Here is a 13,578-nt window from a genome sequence, read left to right on the forward strand (position 1 = left end):
CATGAAAGCAGAGACACAAATAAAAACCTTAACATAAATTAAGTTATCATTTCCATATGACGTCTTGGTCTAAGTATAGTCTACTGGTTAGAATTTCACATTGCCATCTTTCTATAAAAATATAAATGTATCCCATAATCTACTATCTCCTTTTGGCTTTGTTAAAATAAGACAAAAAAACAGAGATTTTCAAAACAATCTTAATTTTTGCTGCAATCTTTTACAAAATGTTTACACATACCTGATTTTTAAGAACTTCTTAAAATACCCTCATCTTTATAAATCTCTCCAGAAACTGACAGTTTTCATTATAACAATTCATTGTACTGATTTATGCAAATTAAAAATCATATGATTACAACAAAAAATACAACTGACTTACATAATTTAGAAACTAGGGCACACATATTACCATGCACAAGGACCTGAGTTCAAGCCTCCAGTCACCACCTGTAGGAGTAAGCTTTCGAAGCAGTGCAGCAGTGCTGCAGATGTCTCTCTTTCTCTCTTTTCCTATTTCCCCTTTCACTCTCAATTTCTCTCTGTCCTATCATATACAAAAAGGGAAAAGAAAAAATGGCCACCAAAAGTGATAGATTTGTCATACAGGCACCAAATCCCAGAGAGAATCCTGGTGGCAATAAAGAAAAAAAGAGAGAAAGAAACTCACAATGGGATGCTTGAAGCCAGCTCCCACCAATGCACAAGACAGAGCTAAAAATATCTTTGCTCAGCTCCTTACTTAGTGACCTCAGTCATGATGGCAACATTCATGCCACAAAGCTTAGCAAATATCATCATCATCATCATCATCATCATCATCATCATCATCATCATCATCATCATCATCATCATTACTGCTATCAGGGTGCCAGCACTTCAAATCCACTACTCCTGGTGGCCATTTATCTCCTCCCCTAATTATTATTAGGTAGCACAGAGAGAAATTGAGAGGACAGGGGAGATAGGGAGAGAGAGAAATACAGACACCTAGAGACCTGCTTCACCACTTGTGAAGAGTAGCCATTTCAGGCAGGGAGTGGAGGCTTGAACCTGGGTCCTTGCATGGGCCTCTGTGCCTAATAGTACTATGTGCACTTAACCAGGGCTGCAACTGCCCAGCCCCCAAAAGTTTAGCAAATATTATAAGTCAGGACTTATTTTCAAAGAACTGGTGTTGGTCATATTTTACTTTGATGAAAATAACAAATGATTCAACTTTCCAATATTTTAAGAATGTGAATCATTGTTTACAGATAACTTAAATGGACAAACGAGTCCAAATATGAATCTCCTATAATCATATTTTACATGGATCATAATAACTAGTAGAATAAAAACAACAACATGTTAGTATGACAAAGACATGGAATGAAGTTAAAAAGAAAAAAAAATTACAAAGTGAGACCAGGTAGAGTCAGTGGTAGAGTGCACACCTTACCATCCATGAGGACCTATGTTCAAACCATGGTCCTTATTAACAGAAGGGCACTTCACTAGCAGTGAAGCAGTGCCATAGATGTCTTTCTGCCTGCACCTCCCCCTTCCTAGCTCTCTCATTCTTTCTCCACCTCTCTCTCACTTCTCTCCATCACTACCAAGAAAAAGAAAAGGAAAAGAAAAAAGAAAAAAAAAAAAAGACCACTGGGAACCATGAAATCGTCATTCAGGAACCATGCCAAACACATATGGAAAGCAATAATCAAATATACACAGATTTAAAAAGCAAAAAGCAGAAGAGAATAAGAATTTAAGATTAAGGCATACAAAAGATGCAAATGGTTAATTATAACAGAGGAAAGTTTAGAGCTGTGAAAATTCTATGAAATCCAGAATCCTTAAGCACCATATTGAATTATTTGTTATTTTCAAGAAGCAAAGCAGATAAATATTTTTTGGCTTTAAATAATGACAATGACTAACTATAACGTCAGTCTTGAGTAAGCACTCAGACCTAAAACTCAGATTTTTTTTATTCTTACCGTTTTGTGATCATTAACAATCATGAGTTCCAAATACTTCATTTCTTCAAAGACACCACGAGATGACTGTAAAAAATAAAACTATATGGTCAGAATGGTAATTGATAGAATTTATCTTTTTTTTTAATTAGTGATTTAAAAATTTATAAAATAACAGTGGCACAATTTCATACCATTGCCACCACCAGAGTTCTATGCCCCCTGGAAACAGCAGTGATTCTCCCAAGGTCATTGATGTGGATAACTCTATGCAGGTACCCAGTCCTGCAGGCTCTAGTTTATATCTAGGATCTGTAACTTTGTTCAAGTGCAAATCACCCGAAATGTAACTGGGTAGTCCCATGTCTTAGGGAAGGCCAAATCAGATTGTTGGAGTTGAAAGGTTGACATTTCAGAGACAGGCTTCCTTAATAGTGGCTTTTTTGGGTAAATAGCAGGCCACCCCATCACCTGGGGCCCTAGTCAGGGAATCCTTGGATTCCCCCCATAAACATGATGGGACTAGACCGTTAATAGATCCCTCTCCCCACCACCACTGGTCTCTTCCATAAGGAACGTCACCATAAGCTCTCTTAAGGGCCTGCCTCTCCAGGACCTTGCCCTTACTATAAAGTAGCAACATTAGGGACTGAATTATTTTCCGAAGGGAGGCTGAGTCAGCCTGAAATGAGTGCAGCCTAGAATGTTCCCAGCTGTGACCACAGACTGCAAGCTCAGACTGACAGCTCAGAGGTTACATGGGTTCCTGAGCTAAAGAGGGATATACCTGGGTCAGATTGATGTGGTAAACATTTCATAGTATTAATACATTTTCTTCAAGTTTGGGAGCTACTCTCTGCCCTTACCCAGCTTCCTAGTTCTATTCTCAATTCTGACACCATCTTCCCAGACAATATTTTCAGTTCACCTCCATGCTAGCTATCAAACTCAAGCAGAAATTATTAAAGTCATGGGCCCCTTGGAACATACCTAAAATAGACTTTCTAGCTTCTTTTTCCCCTAAGATCCCTACTCTTATCTACTCTATTCCTACTTTTTGGGTTCCTGTTTATGAAACATTTTGTCCTGTCTCATAACTTACTGCCTGTCTTTCAGCCACCAAGTTACAGATGCTATTATGATTCCATCCTGAACTCCCTGTGCGGACGACCTCACCAATGTGTCCCAGAACCTCCCCTCTCCAGAGCCCTATTCCACTAAGGAAAGATAAAGACAGGGTATGGATCAGCCTGCCAATGTTCATGTCTAGCAGAGAAGCAATTACAGAAGCCAGAACTCCTATCTGCACCCCCCAATTTTTTTTGGTCCATAATCCCAGAAAGGAAGAAATGTTAAGGGGAAGATGAGCACAGAGCTCTGAACCCCAATTACATCAGCACCAAGAGAGAAGAGGAAAAAAGAAAGAACACTCGGAATTAGTAATAGTATAGGTGTGACTTAAAGTGGGAAAGAAGGCATAACCATAGGAAAAAATGGACAAATTTATATAAATATGGATAGTTATAGAAATAACAATCAACCCATATCTGTGACCCTAGGAGAACTACTGCAGTTTACAAAGGAGGGAATGGGACACAGAAAACTGGTCATGGGAATAACGTGGTACTATACCTTTGTTGTCTTATAATTTTATAAACAAATATTAAATCACTAACAAAAGATCATATCCAAAACCTCATATCCAAAACCACAATCCTTACTACTAGTTACTTCTCCAATTATGAGATATATCTTTTAATTTTTTAATATTTATTTATCTTATTTTCCATTTTGTTGCCCTTGTTTTTTCATTATTGTTGTTGTTATTGATGTCATCGTTGTTAGATAGGACAGAGAGAAATGGAGAAAGGAGGGGAAGACAGAGGGGGAGAGAGAAAGATAGACACCTGCAGACCTACTTCACTGCCTGTGAAGCGACTCCCCTGCAGGTATGGAGCAGGGGGGGTCAAACTGGGACCCTTAATGTCAGTCCTTGTGCTTTGTGCCATGTGCGCTTAACCCACTGCACTACCGCCTGACTCCCAATGAGATATTTTAAAGATTTATTATTCACTTTTCTAATACAGACAGACACAGAAAAAGATCCAGGCACTGCTCAGCTCTCATTTCTGGTGGCACAGGACATTAACCCGTGGCCTGTGGGTGCTCAGGTATGAGTCAACTGTGCTATCTCCCTAGTTTATGTGATTTCTCATATGTATATATGTATACATATATATTAATTGTCTAGAATATATATTCTAGAAAATATACATAGCATGCTTCTGTCAAGATAAATATATTTCTTTGTCATTGAGTTGTAATAAATTGTTCCCAACCTATATACAATTTACCTACCCAATTCTCATTTAATAAGAATAACACCTTAGATCTGGAACAGGTACTGATGTAATCAAAAAGAAGCATTAACTCAGTGGAGTAAAATCCTGATAACAGTGTCCTACTTCTTTTGTTTTTTCCTAATTCCAATATCACTTTATTGAGGCAAGTTGATTTGCAGCATTCTGTTTTCATAATGGTTCATTCCCACATTTCCCCAAGATAGAGATCAGTACATTTCACCCTGAGCTAAACATCATCTAGTTTTACCATAGAGACCCAGGACCCCAACTTGCCCTGAGTAACCTTCCTTTGCCCCAGTAATGTACTAATTCTTAAGCACCCAACTCAGAAGAAAAAACATTGGCAATTACTATCGTCTAAATTTTTATTTCCAGACAATCTCTCTACTTTTCCATCTGAAGAAAAAAGTGGTTTAGAACAGTGAAATCATAGATGTGAGAGGCCCAGACTCCAAAATTAATTAATTAATTAATTAATTAAGGTAAAAAGTAAAATAAAAGTTGTGAAGTTAATAATAGTGGCTTTTTCTTTATGCATATGAAAGTTGAAAGCTTATATTTGGTAGTGGTGGATTATAGTGAAACATCCCTGGGTTATATAAAACTTATTGTCAACCACAAGTTAAAGTATAAGCAAAAATAAATGTTTTAACAACATCATCATAATTCAAAAGACAGTCTCCTACAAGAAAATGATATAACCTGTGGCTAGGTTTTGGATGACTATAGCCTAAAATTTTCACCTTAAGATACACTCATAAAACAAACAAAAAACCAAACAGAAACAAAAAACCCAGATACATTCAGCAAAACATTATCTAAAATTTGCAGTTTCCAGTATAATTACCCATTAAGTTATCTAGTAAATTACCATGTTAATCTATATGCTCTGGAATTAATTCTTGGCTACAGAGCTTTCACTGTGTAATTACAAAATAATTCCCATAATTACAGCTCTATAATCTATTGTGAAACAGACTAGGAAAATAATTCCAGTTACAAAGTCCCTATATATTCATCAATATAGAGGTGCTAGAAAACAGCTGTTGATTATATAATCATATGATCTTTATTTAGTAATAGTCGTGGTCAAATAGATTCATTCTGTTCAGCTTCAAAGTTCATTATAATGCAATATATGTATGTGCTAACAGTTTAAAACCTATCCATTTTGGATATCAGCCACATTTGGCGGGGGGGTGGGGGGGGGAGGGGAGCTTGTTGCAGTGTGATTGGAAAAAAACGCACTGCCATCTTCATAAGGAAGCCTTTAAAAACACAAAACCTTCCTTTATATGTTACCAAGGTTCATGGAGTACCATTTACAATTCTGATAGGAAAGATTAATAAAGAACACTATCCCTGCTGTATCTAATTAATAGTGTTTTCTGTTTATTGCTTTTGCTTATAAAGGGAACAGACCAAATCTAAACCTTAAGTTAGCCTTAGATACTATGTGGTGGTGGGAACAGAGTAAAGCGTCCTCCTCCCACTTCCCAGGGGGGAAAAGGGAACAGAATTTTGGTAGTAGAAGCAATGTGGAAATACTTCCCTATGAGGACCAGGCGGTAGTGCACCTGGTTAAGCACACACATTACAGTGCACAAGGACCCGGGTTCAAGCCCCTGGCCCCCCCACCTGCAGGAGGAAAGCTTCCCGAGTGGTGAAGAAGGGTTGCAGGTGTCTCTCTGTCTCTCTCCCTCTCTCCCTCCTCCACCCCTCTTATAATTCTCTTAGTCTCTATTCAAGAATAACAATAAATAAATAAAAATATAATTTAAAAAGAAATATTTCCCTGTAACCTAATAAGCCTATAAATCATTATTAAATCACTAAGAAATAATGTTGGAGAAAAATAAATGACCGGTCCCACCGAGGAGGGCTCAGGGCCACACTCACACTCGCTGCTGCTCGCTTCCTTCTCCTTCTCAGCCACTGCAATTCAGGTAGAAAGGGCCACTGGCCACTGCCTTCCATGCCTGTGCAAGAGAAAAATGAAAATCAAAATACATTTGACTGCATCTGCAACGGTCATAGGCTTTCAAAGTGTCATGTGGAGGAATAGGAGCATTACAATATATAGCAGCTACAAAACAAACAAAAGGGGCTGGGGAGACAGCATAATGGTTATGCAAAAGACTCATGCCTGAGGCTCCAAAATCCCAGGTTCAGTCCCCAGCCCCACCATAAACCAGAGCTGAGCAGTGCTCTGGCAGCTTTCTGTGTGTATCTTTCTCTCTGTGTCTCTTTCATTACAAATAAGTAAATAAAATATTTAAAAAAAAAAAAAAAACAGACAAAAAACTAAGGTGGAAAATACTTACCTCTTTCAATCAGTATTTCACATTCACGTGGTAACAAATATAATTCAAAGGTGCCATTTTATTCCAAACATCATCCAAACCAAAATGTATCAAGGTATCAGTATATTCAGGGTTGGCCCACAACCAACGTCCCTCAATAGTTAAAAGTTTAGACGAAAACTGCTGTTTCATGTTGATTTAAGAATTTTCTTTATTTCTTTTACTGTGGGGGTTCATGCTCTACAGTGCTATCATTGGCATCTAAGTACAACTTTACGATGCAACAGGACTCCACAGTTCTCTCCCACTCCTCCCCCAACTCCTTCCCCAGAGTCCTTTGCTTTAATACAATACACCATTCCAGTCCACGTTTCCTCTCCTGTTCTTCCCTTCTGTCCCTACTTATTATGTCCTGCTTATTATAAGTAAGATCATTTGGTATTTGTCCTTTTGATTTCAGAGTTTTAAAAACATGTGGCATCTTATTTATACATATATATATAAACTACTGGAGATTTTTGGCCTTCATGTGAAGATTCAACCTCACATACCTGAATAAAATAAAAGAAGCATCAACCAATATCAGCATGCTTCAGGTGCCTCAAGACCAGAGCCTAAGAGACCATGTAAGCTGACTAAAAGAGCAGCAAACTGTTCTTTTCAGGAAAGGGGTCAGGTGGTGGCGCACTTAGTTGAGCATACATACTACAATGTGCAAGGACATGGGTTCAAGGCCCCGGTCCCCACCTGCAGGGAGAAAGCTTTGCAAGTGGTGAAGCAGTGCTGCAGGTGTCTGTCTCTCTCCCTCTCTATATTCCCCCTTCCCTCTCAATTTCTGGCTGTTTCTACCAAATAAGTAAAGATAATAAAAAAAGACAATGTTCAGGATGTATCTCACTGTAAATCATCCAGCTAAGTTTGGCCCTGTCTTCTCTTGTAGACATGATACTTCATATTTGCCATTGGAAACAGCTCTCTGAGCCTCGAGATATGAAAGGTGTAGTTCATTCTACTCCACACCCATACTGCTCACCCCCAACTCTTGAACCAATTTCACTTTCCAAAAAATTAATTTCCTGAATTTCACCAAGTCACAACTCCTGGAACATTATAATTCTTTTAATTAAAACTTACTTAGATTCTTCATTTGCTTCGAGTATTGTCCTGCCAAGGTTTTCTGGATTATATGTGGTCGACCTGTGCTTTTCTGAAACAAAAAAAACCAAAACAAAATAGGTAATTAAAAAGTAAGGTTAGATCAAATGTCTGTGCTGTAATATCAGACATCCATTAATATGTATCTCAAAATGGGAACATTTATCTGTTAATCACTTAGTGATCAAAAATGAAAAGTATATGTCTTACCAGAATGTAAGGTTAAATAAATTGAGCATGATCCAGTTGCTAAAGTTTAAGTAAGAGCACAGTTTTATTTCCTACTGTTCAAATTTAGCTTTCAAGATCATGAATAGGAAATTCACAAGAAAATCAAATGGTCAACAAACAGATGAAAAAAAAGTAGAAGAATGCATACTAAAGTGTATAGACATCCTGGGAATGAGTAATGGATAACTACTACTGATTTATTTTTGCTTTGCCAAATTTCCTACAATGTTTTTTTTAACAAAAAAAAGTTATAAAAAGAGAAAACTTAAAAAATATATGAAATACTTAAGATTTTTGCTATTTTGTACTAAAAGATACCATTAATTTTCATGAAAAATATCCATATTACTCAACTTATTATTGTACAGTATACTAAAATTAGCAATGGTAATATGAAATTAAACATGTAAAATTCTAAATCCAATTATAACAAATTCTTAATTCTGGCAAGAGGCAAAAAGGTAGAGTAATGAAACTCATAAATGGATTAACAACATAATTTTTAAAAGTGACTAACCAACAGGCTGGGGGTATGGATCAACCTGCCAGTGCCCAGCAGAGAAGCAATTATAGAAGCCAGAATTCCTACCTTCTGCAACCCAAAAAGAATTGCGGCCCATAGCTCCAAAAGGGGAGAAATGTTAGGGAAAGATGACTAGAGGGCTCTGAACTCCAATTCCATCAGGATCCGGAGAGAGAAGAGGAGGAAAAATGGAAGGAGATTTGGAAGTAACATTAAGTGTAGGTGTGACTTAGAAAGGAAGAGAAGGCAGGACCATAAAAAAGGGGGCAGTGGTGCAGCAGCCGGGTGGTGTTACACCTGAAGAGAACACACATTACAGTGCACAAGGACCTGGGTTCAAACCCCTACTCCCCACTTGCAGGGGGGAAAGCTTCATAAATGATGAAGCAGGGCTGCAGGTGTCTCCTTGTCTTTCTCCTCCCTATTTCCGTCTTACCTTGAAATTTCTCTCTGTCCTACCAAAAAAGAAATAGAAGTAACATTTAAATAGAACTAATATTTAAAAAAAGAAATAGAACTAATATTTTTTTAAAGGGCAAATATTTATATAAATATAATTACAGAAATAATAGTTAACCTATGTTTTTGACTGTGGGGAAACTATTGCAGTTCCCAATGGAGAGAATGGAGACATAGAATCCTGATCGTGGGAATGGTGTGGAATTATACCCGTTATTTCATAATTTTGTAAATCAGTATTAAATCACTAATTAAAAAAATAAATGACTAACCACAGACCTGAGGAAAACAAACAGCTATCCAGAAATATCTATGCACAACAATGTTCATAACAGCATAGTTTGTAATAGCCCAAACTTGGAAGCAACTCCAATGCCCAATAACAGATGAATGGCGAAGGAAGTTGTGATACATATATACAATGAAGTACTATGCAGGTGTTAAAAATGATGAGGCTATTTCATTTGCAACATTACAGTCAGAACTAGAAGTTCATCATGCTGAATGGAACAAGCCAGAAAGAGAAAAAACAATACCAAATGATCTCCCTTATAGGTGAAACTTAAGAGTAAAGGACAGGAAGGGAAAACATAAGGTGAAACCTGGTCTGGGTATGGTGTATTGCACCAAAGCAAAGGACTCTGGGAAGGAGGGAAAAGGGACAGGATGAAGGGACACTGGGGTCCTGGTGTGTCTCCTAGATCCCAATCAAGAGGAGATGAGAGGTTGTGCTAAATATTATGCTATAAATCATTAAACCCCCCAATAAAACAAACAAAAAGCTAAAAATAATATAAACAAAAAGTGACTGAAGTTTCAAGCACTACTTTTCCCTGCTCATGAAGATGAGGGTAAACTATAACATAAAATATAAGCATGAGAACAAAACAAAAATCAGTAAGAATGTAATAAGCAGCTTCAAAAGAATGTGATTATGAGCATCACAATGTAAAATCAAAACTTTGAACATTATGACAGCAGTATATAGATTCTCAATTGCCAACAGGGTTATCACTGGGGCTGGATGCTGGTTCTACCAATCCATCATTCCCAGGGGCCATTTTTCTTTTTTCCTTCCTTCCTCCCTTCCTTCCTTCCTTCCTTCCTTCCTTCCTTCCTTCCTTCCTTCCTTCCTTCCTTCCTATCTTATTTGATAGGACAGAGAGAATTTGACAGGGGAGGGGGAGAAAAATAAAGGTGGGAGACACTTGCAGACCTGCTTCACTGATCATGAAGGTGGGGAAGAGGGACTCAAACCTGGGTCCTTACACTTGGTAATATGTGCACTCAACTAAGTACACCACTGCTTGCCCCTGCAATATTTTCTTTTTTCTTTTTATATTTTTTATTATCTTTATTTATTTATTGGATAGAGACAGCCAGAAATTGAGAGGGTAGGGGGAGATAGAGAGGGAGAGAGACAGGGAGACACCTGTAACACTGCTTCACTGCTTCACTGCTTGTGAAGCTTTCCCCCTGCAGGTGGGGACTGGGGGCTCAAACCTGAGTCCTTGTGCACTGTAACATGTGTGCTCAACCAGGTGCACCACCACTCAATTTCTACACCACCACCCAGCCCCCACAATAGTTTAAAAATACAAATCTCTTCAATAGCTTATAGGGCATAGTAATATGCAATCATTAATTTATCAAACTTACAAAATTTCCCTTTAAGAAATGCACTGGAGGAGCCAGGTGGTGATGCACCTCGTTGAGCACACATGTTGCAATGCGCAAGGACCCGAGTTCAAACCCCCAGTCCCCACCTGCAGGGGGGAAAGCCTTGTGTGTGGTGAAACAGGGCTGCAGGTATCTCTCTTTCTCTCTCCCTATCTCACCTTCCTCTTGATTTGTGACTATTTCTATCCAGTAAATAAATAATTTTTAAAAAATTTAAAAAGAAATGCATTGAAAAATCACATTTTTACATATTTAAAAATTCTATATCTTAGGGACATTCTATTTTGTTCTCTGGGTTTTATTTGTTTTGTAAGGTAACAGGATCATTAATGCAATAAATCAAAGTCATTCTGGTTTTATTTTTGATGAGCAAGTCAAATAATTTTGTTCTAAGTCATCTACCTAGACCTGGAAAGGGACAGAACATTTTCTTACTGAGAATGTTTATATCTAAGTGGGATGTTCTTCACTATTTGATACATTTTTTATTTATACATTAATTAATGAGAGAGAGAGAGAGAGAGAGAACCAGAGTGTTTCTCTAGCACATGTGATACTAGAGACAGAACTCAGAATTTTATACTTGAGAGTCTACACTCATCTTCTGAACTACCTCTCAGGATGCTATTTGATAGTCTCTAGTTGAGAAACCGACAGAAGGATGTTCAGGCATAAGCATTTCAGATGGCTATGTGATTTAAGTGTGACTCCTTTTACGCTTCAAACTTGACATCTACTGCATATTCTTATTTACACTGTCAGAGTTAAAAAAATAAATAAATGCCTGGTCAACTATTATGATCATCACCTTTTTTTTTCACAGTATCTTTATGGAACCAGGATTTCATGCATGCACAATTTCAAGGTCCAGGCCACTTTTTTCATTCATTCAGATAGACAGATAATGGATAGATACATGATACACACACACACACACACACACACACACACACACACACACACACACACACACACACGGAGAAATACCATGGCACCAAAGCTTTCTCCTCTGCCACAGTACCTGCCATGTGAGGCAGTGGCTTAGTCCTAGGTTATAGGCATGAGAGTGCAGCATCCTACCAAGAGTTCTCTCTCTAGTCCTACAATTAACTGTATATACATTTGAAAATTCTAAAAAAAAAATTAATCCCCTAATAAGGAAAAAAAGAAAATTCTAAAAAGGGAAACAGCTTTTGTGAGTCAGGTGGTAGTGCAGCGGGTTAAGTGCACATGGCACAAAGCACAAAGACCAGCATAGGGAACCTGGTTCCAGACCCCAGCCCCCCACCTGCAGGGAGGGGGGTCGCTTCACGGGCAGTCAAGCAGGTCTGCAGGTATCTGTCTTTCTCTCCCATTCTATATCTCCCCTCCTCTCTCAATTTCTCTCTGTCCTATCCAACAACAATGACAGCAAGGATAAAAATAATAAAATAAAAACAAGGGCAGCAAAATGAGAAAAATGGCCTCCAGGAGCAGTGGATTCATAGTGCAGGCACCAAGCCCATCAATAACCCTGGAGGCAAAAAAAGAAAGAAAGAAAGAAAGAAAGAAAGAAAGAAAGAAAGAAAGAAAGAAAGAAAGAAAGAAACTGCTTTTTGCTTTCCATCAAATGATTGCAACATTAGAGGACTCCATCATTCTGAAAAAGCGATTTTCCTATTTATACTTCTGTTCACTGATACAACTTTCCCTCTGTTACCTGTCATCACCCTCATCTGCTATGCTTCCCAGTCTACTCCTCTAGAGCCTAACTATATTCCTCTAAGTTCCCATAACACGCTACCAACAGCCCTGATCTGGCACCTTTGCATCTGCTCTTCTCTGGTAATTTTCTTCCAGTTTTTTAATTTCCTGAAGATGAGATCTTCATTCAGAACTACAATTCCAAAGTACCCATGTCTGAACAGTTAAAGATTTAATTTCACCACCTTCCCTGCTTCATTTTTTTTCTTTTTCTTTCCTTTTTTTTTTTTTTTTGCCACCAGAGTTATTGCTGGGGTTCAATGCTAGCACTACAAATCCACTGCTCCCAGCAGCCATTTTTCTATTTCTAATTTTTATTAGATAGGACAGAGAGAAATTGAAAGAGGATGGGGATATAGAGAGAGGGAGAAAAAGACACATGCAGACCTGCTCGTGAAGTTATTGCCCTGCAAGTGGGGAGCAGTGCTCAAACCCAGGTCTTTGTACTTGATGACATATGCTACTGCCTGGGACCTTGGTTTCATTTTTCTGTACATCATATACTGTTAACATAATGTATAAAGTTAATTATTCACTCTTTTCAGTCTTGTCTATCCATGTAAATTATAAATCCTATTAGGCTCTGACTCAAAGTCTGTTTTGCTAACCACTCTTATCTTTAGCACCTTTTTCTGCAATGTGCAGCATGTAGTTAGCCATCATTACCACATCTGATGAACACACTTTTAAATTTACTTGCACTCTATTACTGTGCAGTACAGCCAAAGCATATTATTTGATTCATTCACCCTGGTTTTATTTAAAAAATAATTGCTATAATTTAAGGTATACAACATAATGATTTGACATATGTATAGATTATTAAATGACTGCCGCAAAATTTAGTCAATACTCAGATCACCTTATGTAGTTACAATTTTTCTTGTGGTAAGTTTCAAGACCCAAGCAATGTTCAAACATATACTATCATGATGGTAAAGAGAATCATCACATTACATATTATATCTCTTAAGACTTCTTTTTTTAAAATTTTAAAATATTTATTTATTTCCTTTTATTGCCCTGGTTGTTTTATTGTTGTAGTTATTATTGCTGTTGTTATTGATGTCTTTGTTGTTGGATAGGACAGAGAGAAATGGAGAGAGGAGGGGAAGACAAAGAGGGGGAGTAAAAGATAGACACCCGCAGACCTGCTTCAC

At 37.7% G+C, this 13,578-nt stretch overlaps 1 protein-coding gene across 4 annotated transcripts in view; it reads right to left on the reverse strand.

Moving 5' to 3' along the window:
* The window catches only part of ADAM23 (ADAM metallopeptidase domain 23), a 215,902-nt gene that overhangs the window by 75,939 nt on the left and 126,385 nt on the right, over positions 1 to 13,578 (reverse strand). For all 4 annotated transcript variants that reach the window (XM_060194041.1, XM_007520191.3, XM_060194042.1 and 1 more), the window contains exons 7-9: positions 7,762 to 7,834; positions 6,224 to 6,303; positions 1,983 to 2,048 (exon numbers count right to left, since the gene is read on the reverse strand). In XM_060194041.1, coding sequence (XP_060050024.1) covers positions 1,983 to 2,048; positions 6,224 to 6,303; positions 7,762 to 7,834 — 219 coding nt within the window. The remainder of the gene's footprint in view (positions 1 to 1,982; positions 2,049 to 6,223; positions 6,304 to 7,761; positions 7,835 to 13,578) is intronic.

The sequence above is a fragment of the Erinaceus europaeus genome, chromosome 7 (genome assembly GCF_950295315.1).
Source record: "Erinaceus europaeus chromosome 7, mEriEur2.1, whole genome shotgun sequence".
In the NCBI taxonomy this organism is placed as follows: Eukaryota; Metazoa; Chordata; class Mammalia; order Eulipotyphla; family Erinaceidae; genus Erinaceus; species Erinaceus europaeus.